We start from the raw sequence: 17,840 nt of genomic DNA, 5'->3' as shown, positions 1-17,840 counted from the left end.
TGGTTTTCCTCTCCCACTTCTCTCCACTGTGCTGTGGAGCCCATCTGTTGGGTTTTTTCTTTCACTTATTGTATTTTTTAGTTGTAAAATTTCCATTTCGTTTTTCTTTATTTCTTCTATTTCTTTGCTGAGACTTATTCTTTCATTTTTTTTCAAGCAAGTTCATAATTGCTCAGTGAAGTATTTTTATGATGACCCCTTTAAACTCATTGTCAGGTATTTCCAACATCTATGTCATCTCTATGTTGGCATCCATTAATTGTCTTTTTCCCATTCAAGTTGATAGTTTCCTGTTTCTTGGTACGAGTGATTTTCTATTGTATCGTGAAATTTGTAGATCTTTTTATGAAATCTGCATCTTATTTAAATCTTCTGTTTTAGCAGGCTTCCAATAACATCATGCTTGCAGAAAAGGGGGGGACACCACTCCATTACTTCCAGGTGGGGATAAAAATCTAGGTTCCCCACTCAGCTGCCATTGACAGCCTAGGGAGAGGTGGGGCATCTCATCTGCTAGACAGGAGTGGAAATTCAGGCTCCCCATTAGAACTCCACTGATACCATCCTGGCTAGGAATGGGAATAGCACTTCATTACTGCTCCCCATGTAGTCTCTAATGATGGCAATGAGTGGGCCTCCTTGCCATTGAGATAAAAGTTCTGGCTTTCCACTCTACCTTCTCTGACACTATTCTGGGATAGAAGAGGAGCCTGGTAACTGTTAAGCTAATTTTTTATTTCAATGTTTCATACATGTAACAAATATGTATTTGGTGTTAATATGTGCCAGGCACTATTCTGGGCACCGGTGATAGAGATGTAAATAGTAGGACAGGTAGGGGCACCTGGGTGGCTCAGTTGGTTGGGTGACCGACTTCGGCTCAGGTCATGATCTTGCAGTTTGTGAGTTGGAGCCCCGCGTCGGGCTCTATGCTGACAGCTCAGAGCCTGGAGCCTACTTCAGATTCTGTATCTCCCCCTCTCTCTACCCCTCCCCTGCTTGTGCTCTGTGTCTCTCTGTCTCTCAATAATAAACGTTTAAAAAAATTGTTTTTAATTTAAAAAAACAATAGGACACGTAAAGGTCTTGCCCATCATGGAGCTTACATTCTAGTGGGGAAAATAGACAATAAGCAAATGAATAAATATTTAATGTTGGTTACTGATAAATTTCAATGGGGTGCTATTTTAGATAGGTGGTCAGTAAAGGCCTCGCTGAGGAAGTGACATTTGGGAATAGAGCTTAATGTAGTAAGGGAAGGAGCTTTGCAAAAATTGGGGTGAAAAACATTCTAGATGAAGAAAAGAGCAAGACCAAAGACCCTATGGCAGGAATGGATCTGGTGTACAGTTGACCCTTAAACAATGTGACAGGGGCACCTACCCCCTACATACTTGAAAAACATCTACATATAACTTTTGTTTGTTTTGGTTTTTTTAATTTTTGTCTTTGTTTGGTTTTTGGTGTCCCTGGGTGAGCATGAATGCATATAGCTTTTGAATCCCCAAAAATGTAACTACTAATAGCCTACTATTGACCAGAAAACTTACTGAAACGTAGTCGATTAACATATATTTTGTATATAGATTGTATACTGTATTTTTTCCTGTTTTTAAGTTTTTATTTTAATTCCCATTAGTTAACATACAGTATTATATTAGTTTCAGGTATACAATATAGTGATTCAACACTTTCATACATCACCTGGTGCTCATCACAAATGCACTCCTTAATCCCCATCACCTATTTAACCCAGCCCCCACCCACCTCCCCTCTGATAACCATCAGTTTGTTCTCTATAATTAAGAGTCTATTTCTAGATTTCTCTCTGTGTGTCTTCTTTTCCCTTTGCTCATTTGTTTTGTTTCTTAAATTCCACATATGATGAAATCATACTTGAAATTATATTTGTCTTTCTCTGACTTATTTTTCTTAGCATTATACTCTCCAGATTTATCCATGTTGTTGCAAATGGCAAGATTTCATTCTTTTTTTGGCTGAATAGTATTCCAGTGTGTGTGTGTGTGTGTGTGTGTGTATACCACATCATTTTTATCCATTCATCAATTGTTGGACGCTTGGGCTTCTTCCATATCTTGGCTATTGTAAATAATGCTGCTATAAACATAGAGGTGCATTTATCCCTTTGAATTAGTGTTTTTATATTCTTACAATAAAGTAAGGTAGAGAAGAGAAAATGTTATTACAAAATTCATGAGAAAGAATAAATACAGGAGTGCCTAGGTGGCTCAGTCAGTTAGGCATCCAACTTTGGCTCAGGTCATGGTCTCAAGGTTCATGAGATCGAGCCCTACATTGGGCTCTGCACTGACAGCACAGAGCCTGCTTGGGAGTCTCTGTCTCCCTTGGTCTCTCTGCCCCTCCCCCCCTCAAAAATAAACATTTAAAAAAAGAAAGAGGAAATACATTTACAGTATTGTACTGTAAAAAAATCCATGTATAATTGGACCAAAGCTGTTCAAACCAATGTTATTCAAGGGTCAATTGTATATGTTTTAATGTGTATTGGAAAGAAATATAACTATCACATTAAACTCTGGTGATTTCACAGATATCACTTAGGATAAAGTTAAGTTTTTTAAAAAAGTTGGTATAAAATAGGTTTCCACATAAGTGATATGTAAATATGACAAATTTCTTGACAGTATTGAAGTTTGGGAAACAAATCTGTCTCTGAGGTAGATAATGTTATTAGCTCCATTTAACAGATGAGAGAACCAAGGCTTAGGAAGATTGATTAGTTTATGCAAGTTTAGAGCAAGTGAGGGAGCTGGAATTCCACTTAAGAAACTGAAGGTCATGCCCAACTTTTAAAAGAGAAAATATGGAATTTTCCTTCTTCCTGGTGGGAGTTGCTGTTGTTATATATAACAAACCAAGGAATTTTGAAGAATAAGTGGAGGCCTTTAATGTGTTTAATTTTTTTTCTGTTTTCCCAAAGTACATGCCTAAAGCAATTCTATCACTTATTCCCCTCCAGCTTTTAGCTCTAAAATAATCAAGAGACAGGACGCCTGGGTGGCTCAGTCAGATGAGCATCCAAATCTTGATTTAGGCTCAGGTCATGATCCCAAGGTCATGGAATTGAGTCCCACATTGGGCTTCATGCTGAGGTGTAGCCTGCTTGAGATTCTCTCTTTCCCTCTGTCCCCTCTCCCCCACTCATGCTGTCTACTAAAATATTTTTTTTATTTTTTTAATGTTTATTTATTTTGAGAGAGAGAGACAGAGCACCAGGAGGGGAGGGGCTGAGAGAAAGGGGGAGACACAGAATCTGAAGCAGCCTCCAGGCTCTGAGCTGTCAGCACAGAGCCAAATGCAGGGCTTGAACTCATGAGCTGTGAGATCATGACCTGTGCCAAAGTCAGAGGCTCAACGAACTGAGCCACCCAGGCACCCCTCTCTAAAATAAATTTTTAAGAAATAAAATAATCAGGAGACAAAAGAGAGGTCAGAACTTATTAGAGAGGAGGCTCTTAACTATTAAGAACTAGCTGAGGGTTGCTGAAGGGGAGGAAGGGGGATGGGTTAAACCGGTGATAGGGATTGAGGAGGGCACTTGTGATGAGCACTGGGTATTGTATGTAAGTGATGAACCACTAAGTTTTACTCATGAAACTAATATTACACTATATGTTAACTAACTAGAATTTAAATAAAAACTTGAAACAGTAAAAGAATAAAGTAAACTGCATTTTTCTATTTAAAAAAAAAGAACTTATTAGAGAAAATAAGGTAAAACACTCAGAGTTCTGGAATGCTTTACTGTTGACAATTCCCTCAATCTACCTGGAGGCCCTTTAACCAACTGAGATTCAGGTACTGTCTTTAGCATAGCTGCCAAATCCAGCAGTGCCAATAGGCATTTTATGCCAGAGTAAACAGGCCCAGCCTCCATGGCCTTAATGCTGAGGGACAGTCTTTGCAGGACTCTCACCACAAAGTTCCAGGGCAAGCTCTACAGACATCCCATCCTCTGGACTCCTCTGCTATACCTGGACAGGGACATCTGCAAGCTACAGTCAGGCCACCAAAGGAGCTCTCAGTGTTTTAAGAAAGAGAAGCATCTTTATAGGCTTCTGGTTTACCCACATCCTTCTGCCTCTATGCAGCTCCAAGCATATTTTGGAGGGAGATTTCATAAAGATTTCGAAATTGAGTTAGAATTTCAAGTCTATTGTGACATGCAAATTAGTCCTGCTTGCCCGTTTGGCAGCAATGCAGCTGAAGTGCCTAGAGACGGGCCATAAAATGAAAACATCAAAGTGATTAAATGTGCCCGAAGAGCATAATTGAGTGCATGAATAAGAGAAAATAAAACAAATTGATTTTCTCCAGTGCCAGAAAAACAGAATAATTGAGAACAAAATAATAGACTTTGAAGTAATCAAAATGAGGAATGTACCATAGTGACATAGAAACAGCCAGTTGTGGGGGAGATTTATTGTGTTTCTGTTATCATTTTTACAACTTTAATTTCATTAGCTAATAAATACAAATCAATTGAAAAATCAGTCAACCAGAAAGAAGGCAGTCCCAAGCCAAGATTTTTATTCACATCTCTAAAACAGGCTGAGGCAGTGATCCTTAGTCTATTTTCATAGGCACACATATCCCCCGTGAGCTGGAAAACAAGTTCTGGGAGGCCTCTCTGCTTTGGAGGTGATGATGTTCTGTTCTGGCAGTCGCTTTCCACATTATAAGTTTACAGATTCAACTTTCAAAAGGGTGACTTTTATACCCTGCCAAGATTTCCAACAGAATTGCCTGAGTACGGCATCTTGGTTTACAAAGATGACGTTTTCATGGCACTGACCAGCTCCTATGGTCTTGCACTGGGTCTTTCTGAATTTGCACAGTGGAGGCAGCGGCAGGTCCAGCAACAACAGCAGGATTACCTGCCACTCTTCAATACTGATGAGCATCTGTGGCTCACTGCTACCATGGTCATCCCCTCCACACACACGTGCTCATGTGCAGTACATGAAGATCTATTCTAAAACACATAAAGGCCAGCAAGAGTATGACACCCCTTTGGTTTCCAGCCTGGCAACCATGATGCTGGGGAAATCAGGGGAGGGAAGCTGGGCTGGGAGACTTCTCATGCTGACTGTAGCAACAGAGCACTGGGGACAGCAAGCTATGCTGGGACCAGGTGTTGGAACGTCACACAGCAAGCATGAGATCAATGCAGGACTATTTTTATGGCTCCTCCAAGGAAAGAATCCATCCACCCTACTCTTCAGCTGTTCATGGCTGGGCTCGGTGGCCCTTCACCTCAGGATCCACAGTGGTGGCTAATGTGACTCAGATTGCAGTTTTTCCTTTCACAGACCCTGAGCTGCTCTGGCAGCTGTTGGCACTTCCAGATGTTCATGACACACCCTACCTTCAGGGCTCCACAGTTAGCAGCCATGCCTTTGGCTCCAGTAAAGGTCTTTGGGACCATTGGGACTGTAAACCGTGGCCTACAGGAGGAGTTGGCAGTGCTGAGACTGGCACTACTTGCTGGCTCAATCAGGATGGCATAGTTAATACATTGTGCCTGCCAGGCAATTTGTGCTGGAAAATTTATCTTACAGGAAGCACCTAGATGCTGAAAGGAGTCTCTCTGACCTTCTGGTGGCATCTGAGACCTAATCATGATGTGCATTGAGGTGAACAGGGAATGTTCACATTTAGCTCCTTTGTGCAAGAGAAAAGTTTATCCCCAGTTCAGGCCTAAAACCCCAGCTTCCATTTCCCACTGGTGTTTGGGTGGAGCAAAACGGAGCAAATGAATTTCACAACTCTAAAGCATTATACAGATGTAAGGCTGTGTTATTCTTCCTGCCACTGCTATTCCCATTATCCTGGATTTCCCAGCCCAGAATTTTTGTCTGAAAAAGAAATATGGAGAAAGCACATGGACCAAGGAACCTGGAGCTGCGACTCCAAAACGGCTGGAAGGCATTGCCCAGCCCAGCAGATAAAGCACTCCAGGCCAAGCTCCACAGGCTGGCTAGCAGACAAGCAGCCCACTCCTGTGATGTCACCTCTACAGTTACTTGTGCCTATCCCTCCACATGGAGCCAGCAGATTTAGGCACAGGAGGGGAGAAAAAATGAATCATAAGCTATTTTAGAAATTACTTCAATTCTGTTTGAGACTGCAGTAGTCCCTTGCAAGCTAAGACCAGAAGCTTGGTGGGATTAATCCACAGCCTCAGGTTCTAATTCAGGTCAGAGGCTGACAAGTGGTAATTGGTGGTTATACTTCATTGTCATTGAAAGGCTTCCTGATGACAGGAGGGATCTACATTCCAAGGCAAGCAATACAGTTGATAATTAAGAGCTTAAATTAAATCAGCCATCCATATCAGCACATGCCCAAGGCTTCGTAGAAGTCTCCTGTTCTGCCATTGTTCCTAGGTAGAGTGTGAGACCCTCAAGCATGATTAGGAGGGTAGCAGCTGGAAAACTTCCTCTAGCCCTAGACCGTGCTAGATGGGCCTCCTCCCCACCTTAAAATCATTCAGAGGCTCCCCATAGCTTCTAGGGTAAGGCCAAAGCCTTCTAGGTCCTTGGTGATCTGGCCTCAGACCATCCCTTCAACCTCATTGCCCGCCTTCCCTGACCCTCATCCTGTGTTCTGGCCACAAAAACTTTGAAGTTGCCTTTATGTATGTCTGGAACATTCTCTCCTCCTTGCCCTTAAAGGTGCTGCCTCCTCTGTTAAGCCTTCCACACCCTTTCTTTATATGCCCTAAGCACTCTGTACAGACTGGTATTTTATTGCCTTGTTATGGACTAGGATGTGTTTGCCTCCAAAAGTGCCTTCCTCACTGGACAGAGAACTTCTTGAGGGCAAGAACTATTTTTCGTTCTCCTCTGTGACCTCAGCACCCAGCACAGGGTCTAGCCCATTGTAGACAACAGTAAAGATTTGTGAAATGAATGGACAGAGACAGGGACCAAATTGGGTTGAGGGAGCTGGATGGCAGGGGGTGGGTGGGGTACTATCCACTATTCTCAGATACTAGAGGCAAAACAGCCTGGGCACCAGCTGTCCAAGAGCAATCCCTACAGTGACTTTTCCCAAAATGTGCCTCACATACCTCTGTATGAGAGAAAATTTGAGGTGACACAAAGATATTTTCCATTTTAATAACTATATTAATTTTAACGTATTTTTAATGTTTATTTATTTTTGAGAGAGAAAGAGACAGAGCATGATCAGGGGAGGGGCAGAGAGAGGGAGACATAGAATCCAAAACAGGCTCCAGGCTCTGAGCTGTCAGCACAGAGTCCAACGCGGGGCTCAAACTGGTCAACCAAGAGATCATGACCTGAGCCGAAGTCGGACACTTAACCAACTGAACCAGCCAGGTGCCCCTAATGTATGTTTTAAAATGTACTAAACACATCAAGTCCGTTGATGATGATGATGATTACTACTACTACTTAGTATAGATGAGGCCCAAATAGGTATTAAAAATTCGAAAGTGAGCTGATATAAAGAAAAATATTGTCACTATCAATACAGGTAGTGATATGACAACATACCTGAAAGAGGTACCCATATCATGGAAGTTTGGGAAACACTTTTCAACAGTCTTAAATTTACTTCTGTGTTCCTCTGTGGTGCCACTCGGCCTCCAAGTATTCTGGGATCACCCCAGCATTCCTCCAAACTGCTATGACACTGATTTTCTTCAGAAGTCATTTGCCACTTGGCCTGGTGGCATGGATGCTCCTTTTGTAAGCATATGTTGGCTCTCCCCAACCACATTTATAAGAGGCTTAAGACCAATGACCAAACTTTAAGCCTCTGTGAGCTGAATAGGAAAGTGCTTTATTAGCTGCCCTATAGATCTACAGATGTCCATTTCTTCAATGAATATTTTTGGGCACCAATAATGTGCCAGGAAGTGTTGAGGGTGCTAAAAGTAGAGTGATGAACAAGACAGACAAGGGTTCTGCCCTCATAGAGCTTGTGAGTGGATACAGACATAGTCAAATAAACACACAAGATGTTTTCAGTGTGCTAAGTGGATTGAAGAAAACTAAACACAATAATGTGACAGAAAATAGTGACAGGGTGGGGGTGGCCACATAGATTGGCATTCACAAGGCCTCTCAGAGATAACTTTTATTTCAAGAGAGAGAGAGAAAGAGTGCACAAGTGGTGGAGGGACTGAGAGAGAGGGAGACAGAGAATTCCAAGCAGGCTCCACACTGTCAGTGCAGAGCCTGATGTGGGGCTTGAACTCATGAACCGTGAGATCAAGAGTCACCCGCTCAACCAACTGAACCACCCAGGCACTCCAGAGATAACTTTTGAATTGAGAGCTAAATCATGAGAAGAGTCAGAAATGGGACTATCCGGGACAGAACATTCCAGGCAGAAGGAACAGCAAATGCAAAGAAGGGGAAAACCCTAAGGGGGAAAAATGACTCGTGTGTTCTAGCAACACAAAGAAGCCCTATGTGGCTAGAACAGAGTAAGTAAGAGGGTGGTGGTAGGAGACAGGAGATAGCCACCAGAACCTTCAGGGCTTGGCAGCTAAGTAGTTTGGATTTTATTCCAAGTGTGATTAGAAGCCATAGAAGATTTTGAACATAGAAGTGATATGGTCTGACCTAAGTTTTAACAAAACATTCTAGCTGCTGTATAGAAAATAGGCTGTAGGGAACAAAGATGGAAGCAGAGAGACCAATTTTGAGACTATTAGGGTTGTCCATGCAAGAGGTGATAGTGGTTTGGAGTAAAGTTAGAGCAGTGAAGGATGGACAGAAGTGGGTGGATTTGGAACCTATTGTGGAGGTAGAATTGACAGGACTCACTAATGGATTGAAAGGGAGGTTGTAAATGAAGGCGGAAATATAGATGATCCCTAGTCAATGTCACAGGGAAAAAAAAAAGCCCAAGGAACTGTTCCATGTCTGCACTGTCCAATATAGTCACCATTTGCCACACATGGCCATTTAAATTGAAGTTAATTAAAATTAAATAAAATTTAAAATTCACCTCCTCACTTGCATTAGCCATATTCCAACCTCTCAATAGCTGCATGTAACTAGTGCTACCATCTTGGGCGGCATAGCTATAGAACAGTTTAATCATAACAGGAAGTTCTATTGGACCATGCTACTCTATATTTTAAAAAGTAAAGAATACAAGAATAAAAAGACAAGCCACAGACTGGGAGAAAAATTTGCAAAATGCATATCTAATAAAGGATGGGTATACAAAATATACAAAGAACTCTTAAAACTCAACAATAAGAAAACAATAACCCAGGGTGCCTAGGTGACTCAGTCATTTAAGCATCCAACTCTCTTGGTTCTGGCTCAGGTCATGATCTCACAGTTCATGAGTTCAAGCCCAACATTGGGCTCTGCACTGAGGGCACAGAGCCTGCTTGAGTTTCTCTCTCTCCCTCTCTCTCTCTCTCTCTCTGCCCCTCCCTCTCTCTCTCTCTGTCTCTCTCTCTCAAAATAAATAAACATTTGTTTAAAAAAGAAAACAATAACTCAATTAAGAAATGGGCCAAAGACTTTAACAGACACCTCACCAAAGAAAATAGACAAATGGCAAGTAAGAGTATGAAAATATGCTCAGTATCATGTCACTAAGGAATTGCAAATTAAAACAATGAGATACCACTACATGCCTATTAGAAGACCTAAAACCCAAAACACTGACAGCACCAAACACTGATGAGGATGTGGAAAAACAGCAACTCTCATTCATTGCTGGTGGGAATGCAAAATGGTACAGCCACTTTGGAAGACAACTGGCAGTTTCTTCCAAAGGTTTTTTTAAGTTATTTACTTATTTTGAGGGGGGGAGGGACAGAGAGAGAGGGAGAGAGTCCCAAGCAGGCTCTGCACTGTCAGCACAGAGCCCAACACGAAGCTCGAACCCACAAACTGTGAGATCATGATCTGAGCTGAACCCAAGAATCAGACGCTTAACCGACTAAGCCACCCAGGCGCCCCTCTCCCAAAGTTCTAACATGCGATCTAGCAGTCACACTCCTTGCTAGTTACTCAAATATGTTGGAAACTCATGTCCAACCAAAAACCTGCATATAAATATTTATAATTGCTTTATTCATAATTGCCAAAACTTGGGAGCAACGAAGATGTCCCTCTGTAGATAAATGGATAAACAATTATGGTATAGCCAGACAATGGAATGTTTGCCAGTGTTAAAAACAAATGAACTCTCAAGCTACAAAAAAGATGTGAAGGAAACTTAAATGCAATTGCTGAGTGAAGGAAGACAGTCCGTAAAGGTTACACACTGTATGATTTCAACCATATGACATTCTCAAACAGGCAAAACTACAGACAATAGAAAGGTCAGTGGGTGCCAGGGCTTTGGGGAAAGGAAGGGGCAGATGAATAGATGCAGCACAGGATTTTCAGGGCAGTGAAGCTATTCTGAGTGATACTGTAATGGTGGATACATAACGTTATACACTTGAGTTAAGTGTCTGAGTTTGGCTCAGGTCATGATCTTGTGGTTCATGGGTTTAAGCCCCGTGTCAGGCTCTGTGCTGACAGCTCAGAGCCTGGAGCCTGCTTCAGATTCTGTGTGTCTCTCTCTCTGTGTCCCTCCTCCACGTGCATTCTCTGTCTCTCTCTCAAATAAATAAATAAATAAATAACATTATGCACTTGTCAAAACTCATAGAATTATACAATGAGAGTCAACCTTAATGTAAAGTATGGATTTTACTTGATAATAATGTGTTAATATTCATTCCTCAATTATAACAAATGTACCACGCTAATGCAAAATGTTGATAATAGGGGAAACTGCTAGGGGAGGCAAGAGGCAGGAGGATATGAGTATTCTTGGTACTTGCTCAGTTTTTCTGTAAACCTAAAACTGCCCTAAAAATAAAGTCTACTAATTAAAAAAAAAAAAAAAAAAAAAAAAAAGTAATAAAAAAAGTGCTCACAAGCACAAAGTGCATGGAAAAGAATAAATACTCCATAAATGTTTATTGAATAAATGCATGAACAAATGAGTCAGTTGATCAATGAATTGATAGAACCCAGGCCTCCTGAGTCCTGCTTCAGTCCTCCTTCTTCTACATCAGAGGTGGAATGATCATATACTTTGTTGTCCAAACCGAGATATTTGAGGGTAAAATGGGATGTTGTAGTTGGAGTCCAGAATTGTCACAGAGATAATCCAAACATCACAAACTGGGAGCCTATGAGCCACATCTTGCCTCCAAAGTTGTTTTATTTGGCCTCACATATTGATATCTTAAAAAATGAAAATTGGGGCACCTGGGTGGCTCACTTGGTTAAGCCTCTGACTTTGGTTCAGGTCATGATCTGGTGGTTTATGAGTTCCAGCCCCGCGTCGGGCTCTATGCTGACAGCTCAGAATCTGGAGCCTGCTTCAGATTCTGTGTCTCCCCCTCTCTCTGCCCCTCCCATGCTCATGCTCTGTCTCTCTCTGTCTCTCCATAATAAATAAACATTTTAAAAAAATTTTTAAGTGTAAATCAATTTTCCATATTTAACACTGCAGAAACTTTACATAAAAATGTGAATTTCTGGAGCACCTAGTTGGCTCAGTCAGTTAAGCATCCAATTCTTCTTTTTCAATGTTTTTATTTTATTTTTGAGAAGGAGAGAGAGACAGAGCATGAGCAAGGGAGAGGCAGGGAGAGAGGGAGACACAGAATCCAAAGCAAGCTCCAGGCTTCAACTGTCAACACAGAGCCCGATGCAGGGCTTTGAACCCACAAACCGTGAGATTATGACCTGAGCCAAGGTTGGAGGCTTAACTGACTGAGCCACCCAGGCATCCTTTTTTTTTTTTTTTTTTTTTTAATCATCCAACTCTTGATTTCAGCTCAGGTTATGATCTCGCAGTTCATGAATTCGAGCCCCATATCGGGCTCTGTGCTGACTGCATGGAGCCTGCTTGGGATTCTCTCTCCCTCTCTGTCTCTGTCCCTCTCCTTCTCTTTCTCTCTCAAAATAAATATACTTTTTAAAAGTGTGAAGTTTTAATCTCTCTTGGAAAATAGATCTGGTCACACTAGGACCAACTTCCTGCTCAGTAGTAAATGTGAGACTGGGTAGCAGCTGCCTCTTTTGTGAAAATGTACCTTCCTCTTTGCCACAAACCCCACCATTCCCTGCTGCATCTCCTACCATACGCCAAGTGTGAATTTCCATTTATCATCTCACATATGCTGTTTTGCTTTTGTTTTCTTTTGTAATAGAAGTAAGAAAAGAGGGAACTATTGCTTCTATTCAGGTCATGATTGAAAGTAAGAAAAAGAACAAAGGATCAAGAAGGCTCCATATGTCTTGCCCTAAATATGCTTTACTCACATACAGTACATCCTTGACTTCTATAAGCATTTACATTTGCCTCCTCTGGTCTATACTCTGTCTTCCCAGGCCCTAGACCATGCTGGCCTTTAGAATTTTCTCAGGCTGCCACCCACTGCTGGAAAAGCTAGATGTAGGGGGGAAACAATGGGCATTATTTAAGCTTACATTTTTATTGTTACCCAAACTCAATATTGCTCATCATCAACTTTTGGTGGAAATTATTTCTGTTGTTTTTCTTAATTGCCTCCAAATGTAACTGGAGACTGAGACAGAACAGCAGAGAATAGAGCACCCACCTTTCCTTTCTGTGAACATGTGTTGTTGGAGTACTCAGACATGAAATTTTGTTTATCTGTGCATTCACTCAGTCATCAAGCTCTGGCTACACTTACAGATGCAAGGACCCCTAGCTTCAGCATCAGGATCCCCTATAGGTTTTCCTCAGAAGAAGCAACAATACAAGCAAAGGCCCACATGGAGATGGGAAAGTATGGATGGGGCAAATTTAAGCTAAGGAGTTGGACTTCATTTATAGGTAGTGAGGAGCTGTTGAAGGATTTTTGGAGCAGGGAAGGCATGTGAACACAGCTACCAATGGTGTGCGGGACAGCTCCAGAGGCAGGAGCAGCAGTTAAGAGACTATTGCAGTGACCTGAGTGATGAGATATGTGACTAAGTTGGGGAGGGTGGAATAGAAAGGAGAAGACGGAGGTGGGGAGGAGCGCCTGGGTGGTTCAGTTGGTTAAGCATCCGACTTGGGCTCAGGACATGATCAAGCGGTCCATGAGTTTGAGCCCAGTGTCGGACTCTGGGCTGACAGCACAGAACCTGTTTGGGATTCCCTCTCTCTCCCTCTCTCTGCCCCTCCCCCACTTGCTCCCTCTAGTTCTCTCTGGATCAAAATAAATAAATAAACATTTAAAAAAAGAAGGGGAGGACAGGGGCGCCTGGGTGGCGCAGTCGGTTAAGCGTCCGACTTCAGCCAGGTCACGATCTCGCGGTCCGTGAGTTCGAGCCCCGCGTCAGGCTCTGGGCTGATGGCTCAGAGCCTGGAGCCTGTTTCCGATTCTGTGTCTCCCTCTCTCTCTGCCCCTCCCCCGTTCATGCTCTGTCTCTCTCTGTCCCAAAAATAAATAAACGTTGAAAAAAAAAATTTTAAAAGAAGGGGAGGACAAAGTTGAGAGGCATCTTGAGATTAGGCTTGGCAAATCATTAGATGTGGAGGAGGCTTGAACCAAGAGATGAAGAATCAAAGATTATCCAGAGATGATGAGCCCTAAGGGTTTAAAACACCAAAACCGTGATCCAAAAAATTAAATTTTGTTTTGCAACAGTTAAGAGAACAAAAAGACAAGTTACATATTGAGATAAAATATTTTCAAATCGTGCACCTAACAACAGATGTGTATCTAGAATATATAAAGAACTCTCCAAACTCAACAGTAAAAAAAAAATCCAATCAGCAAAAGACATGAAGGGGATATACAGACCACAAATAAGCACATGAAAAGATGTTCAACATCATTCACCATTAGGAAAATGCAAATTGAGACCACAGTAAAAGATCTCTACACACATATAGGAATGGCCAAAATAAAAACTGGTGAAACCACCAAATGCTGACAAAAATGCTGAGAAACTAGATCCCTTATACATTGCTGGTGGAAATGCACAATGGTATGACCACTCTAGAAAACAGTTTGACAGTTTCTTATCAAACCAAGCATGCAACTACCATATGATACAGCAATTGCTCTCTTGGGCATTTATCCCAGAGAAATGAAAACTATGGTCACAAAAATTTCTACATGGATGTCCATAGCAGCTTTATGTGTAATAGCCCCACATTGGAAACAATGCAGATGCCCTTCAATGGGTGATGCACACTCTGGTGCATCTAGACCATGGAATCCTACTCTGCGGTAAAAAGGAACAAACTTAACATACAACTTGAATGGATTATAAGGGCCATATGCTGAGCAAAGAAAGCTAATCTCGGGGGCGCCTGGGTGGCTCAGTTAAACGTCCAACTTTGGCTCAGGTCATGATCTCACGGTTCATGAGTTTGAGCCCCACATTGGGCTCTGTGCTGACAGCTCGGAGCCTGGAGTCTGCTTTGGATCTGTGTTTCCCTCTCTGTCTGCCCCTCTACCGCTCATGCTCTGTCTCTCTCTCTCTCAAAAATGAATACGTATTTTTAAAAAAAATTATGAAAGAAAGCCAGTCTCAAAAGGTCATATACAAAATTATAGAACTGGAGACCAGATTGATTGTTAGAGGTTAGAGATTAGGGGGGAGTTACTGTAACAAGGTACCATGAGGGGAATCCTTGTGGTGATGGGATAACATTCTGTATCTTCTTGTGGTGGGGATTACACAAATCTACATGTGATAAAACTGCAGAGAACTGTACATTTACAAACACAGAAACAGACACACACACACACACACACACACACACACACACACAAATGTGTGCATGTAAAACTGGTAAAATCTGAATGTGGTCTGTGAATTGTACCAATATCAATTTCCTGGGTTTGATATTTAAATAATCATTATGAAAGATGTTGCCACTGGAAGAAACTTATTGAAGGGTACCTCTTGGTATTTTTTTTCAACTTCCTATAAATCTATAATAATTGAAAAATTAAAAAGTTAAGTACTCCCCCAAAAAGGAATAAGTTGTTGATACACCTACAAGTTTGCATGACACACAAAGGAAGTGTGCTGCATGAAAGAAGGCAATCATAAAAGGTTATACACTGTGGTTTTTTAAATTTTTTAATGTTTATTTTTCAGAGAGAGAGAGAGAGAGAGCACAAGTGGGGGGGGCAGAGAGAGAGAGAGACACAGAATCTGAAGCAGGCTCTAGGCTCTGAGCAGTCAGTGCAGAACCCAATGCGGGGCTCAAACTCAAGGACCGCGAGATTATGACCAGACCTGTGTTGGACGTTTAACTGCCTGAGCCACCCAGGTGTCCCTACACTGTGTTTTTATTCCATTTAAATGACATTCTGAAAAAGACAACACATAGTGATGGAGAATAGATCAGTGATTGCCAGGTGGTAAGAGAGGAAGGAGAGGATGTGACTGCCAAGGGATAGCTTAGGGAATTTTAGAGGGTAATGGGACTATTCTGTGTCATAAATCTATACATGTGTTAAAAATCATAGAACTATCCATACAAATAAATTTTCTTGTATGTTAAGTTAAAAATAAAACTAGAGGGTGCCTGGCTAGCTCAGCCAGAAGAGCATGCAACTCTTGATCTCAGGGTTGTGAGTTTGAGCCCTGCGTTGGATGTAGAGATTTCAAAATACATACATACATACATACATACATACATACATACATAAATCTAGATAGGCAAGTGGGTGCTGATTTGTTTTTTCTTTCATTCCTATCTCAATTCACTCAGCCATTTGTTGAGCACCTGCTGTGTGTGAGGCACTGTACTAGACTTTAGAGATCAATCAAAAGTAAGACAGCCCAAGGGTGCCTGGGTGGCTCAGTTGGTTAAGCTTCTGAGTCTTGATTGCAGCTCAGGTTGTGATCTCATGGTTCATGGTATAAAGCTCTGTGTTGGGCTCTGTGCTGACAACATGAGAGCTCTCTCTCTCCCTATCTCTCTGTCTCCCTCCCTCTCTCTCAAAATGAATAAATAAACTTAAAAAGACAGTAAGACAGGGGTGCCTGGATGGCTTGGTCAGTTAAGTGTTGACTTCAGCTCATGTCATGATCTCACAGCTCATGAGTTCGAGCCCCAGCTGACAGCTTGGAGCCTGGAACCTGCTTTGGATTCTGTGTCTCCCTCTCACTCTCTGCCCCTCCCCTGCTCACACTCTGACTCTGTCTCTCTCTCTCAAAAATAAATAAACATTTAAAAAAATTTTTTAAATGTAAGACAGCCCAGGTACCTGCCTTCATGGGGCATTCTTCCTGTTTCAGAGGAGAAGCTGTCAGTAGTGTCTGGAGCCCAGTGTTTGGGGAAGTGGGGCAAGAAGAAAGCTGTGGAGAGACCAAGTGAGCAAATTTTTCATTCCTGGAGCTCAGTCCTATAGGATTTCAAGTGCTCACTTATCCCTAAAAGACTCTTAGGCCTGAGTGCGGGGGAGGGGGGAAGCTCCCAATTCATATTTCATGGGTCATCACAAGAGAAACTGCTAGAAGTGTTGTGGCCTGCTAAGTCAGGAAGAAATGTTGAGAGTGGGGGAAGATTTGATGCAGTTAGTGAAGAGTGAATTCTGAAAAGTTGCCTGAATTTGTGTGTGTGTGTGTGTGTGTGTGTGTGTGTGTGTGTCTTAAATAATCATCTGTTTAGCCCATGACTCTGTGGATTGGCAATTGGGCTGGGCTCAGCTGGGCGGTTCTTCTGCTGGTTTTGGCAGGGTTCACCCAACACTGCAGTCAGCTGGCTGCCAAAGGCCTCACTCAGTTGTCTGGTGGGTAACTGGTGGTTGTGAGGGTAACTGAACCATGTGTCTCTCACCATCCAGGAGGCTAGCCTGGGCTTGTTCATATGTCAGGGTCCCTGTGTTCCCAACAGCAGCAAGAGAACAAGTCCCCAGTGCAAATGCTTTAAAAAAAAAAAAAAAAAAAAAAAGCTTTATCGAGGTATAATTCATGTATGTTACCTGAATTTTGTTTTCTCTCCTGTTTGCAGGGAATCTGAAGCATGTGGTCTAGTTGACAAAAAGAGATCAGGTTTCCAGAGCTGAGGAACAGTGCCTGTAATGAAGACAGCGTGTTTATGCGAGCAGTGTGTGGAATTTGTGACTGCAGGGGAAATTTGGAAGAAATTACTTCCTGAAAATTTCCAAGGGGCACCATGTGGCAGCTGGCCTCCTGGGGTGAGGCAGGCAAGCACCCCAGAGGCCTCAACTAGGCCTAGGGGAAGAGAGAGATTTCCAGCATTTAAAGTGTTTATTTTTTAAAAACACACAAATGCCATTTTTAATCTTCGAAAATTATTTTTAAGCGAGTGGGGAGGGAGTATTTTTATTTTCTTAAAGGAGACATCAGAGGCTGGAGGAAAGTGTGGAGCTTGGGTCACAGGTTTGCGGGGTGGGGAGAACCAAGAGGCAGGGTTTGGGCTTCAGTACCTTCCGGATGGAGTCTTTAGGGGAGGGGGATGGGTTGGCAGAATGGGAGGTGGGGAGAAATCTACCTGTGTTGTTTTTAGGATTATGGATCTATTTTGTTTTTTAATAAAATCTTTGAAAACCTACCTCTTTGTCCCATCATCCTCTTGTAAAGTGCTCTTGACAGTGCACACAGTTCTGGACATTTCCTCTCACCGAAGTATCAAGACTAACCTTGATGTTTCCAGGTTTTGTTCTGGCCCAGTCTGGGAAGCTGACTCTGAGTGCGGGATCCCCGACCCCTCCCTGAGGAACTGGTGTGTCCCCTCTAAGTCCTGGGGACAGAAGGTCCAAGCTGTCCTGTGCCAGGGGCTCATCC

The 17,840-nt window shown here is 42.3% G+C and overlaps 1 protein-coding gene across 6 annotated transcripts in view; it reads left to right on the top strand.

The window, feature by feature from the left end:
* The window catches only part of HDAC8 (histone deacetylase 8), a 226,833-nt gene extending 209,226 nt beyond the window's left edge, over window positions 1-17,607 (top strand). For 5 of the 6 annotated variants that reach the window (XM_040467749.1, XM_040467748.1, XM_040467753.1 and 2 more), the window contains 2 exons: window positions 16,329-16,403; window positions 17,044-17,607. In XM_040467749.1, coding sequence (XP_040323683.1) covers window positions 16,329-16,403; window positions 17,044-17,066 — 98 coding nt within the window. In that variant the 3' untranslated portion in view covers window positions 17,067-17,607. The remainder of the gene's footprint in view (window positions 1-16,328; window positions 16,404-17,043) is intronic. The other variant, XM_040467751.1, reaches the window with a different exon arrangement.
* Window positions 17,608-17,840: the final 233 nt, after the last annotated feature.

The sequence above is a fragment of the Herpailurus yagouaroundi genome, unplaced genomic scaffold (assembly GCF_014898765.1).
Source record: "Herpailurus yagouaroundi ecotype Mexico unplaced genomic scaffold, PumYag 67569, whole genome shotgun sequence".
Taxonomy (NCBI): domain Eukaryota; kingdom Metazoa; phylum Chordata; class Mammalia; order Carnivora; family Felidae; genus Herpailurus; species Herpailurus yagouaroundi.
The sequence above is the reverse complement of the archived record's forward strand: the minus strand, read 5'-3'. Positions and strand labels throughout refer to the sequence as shown.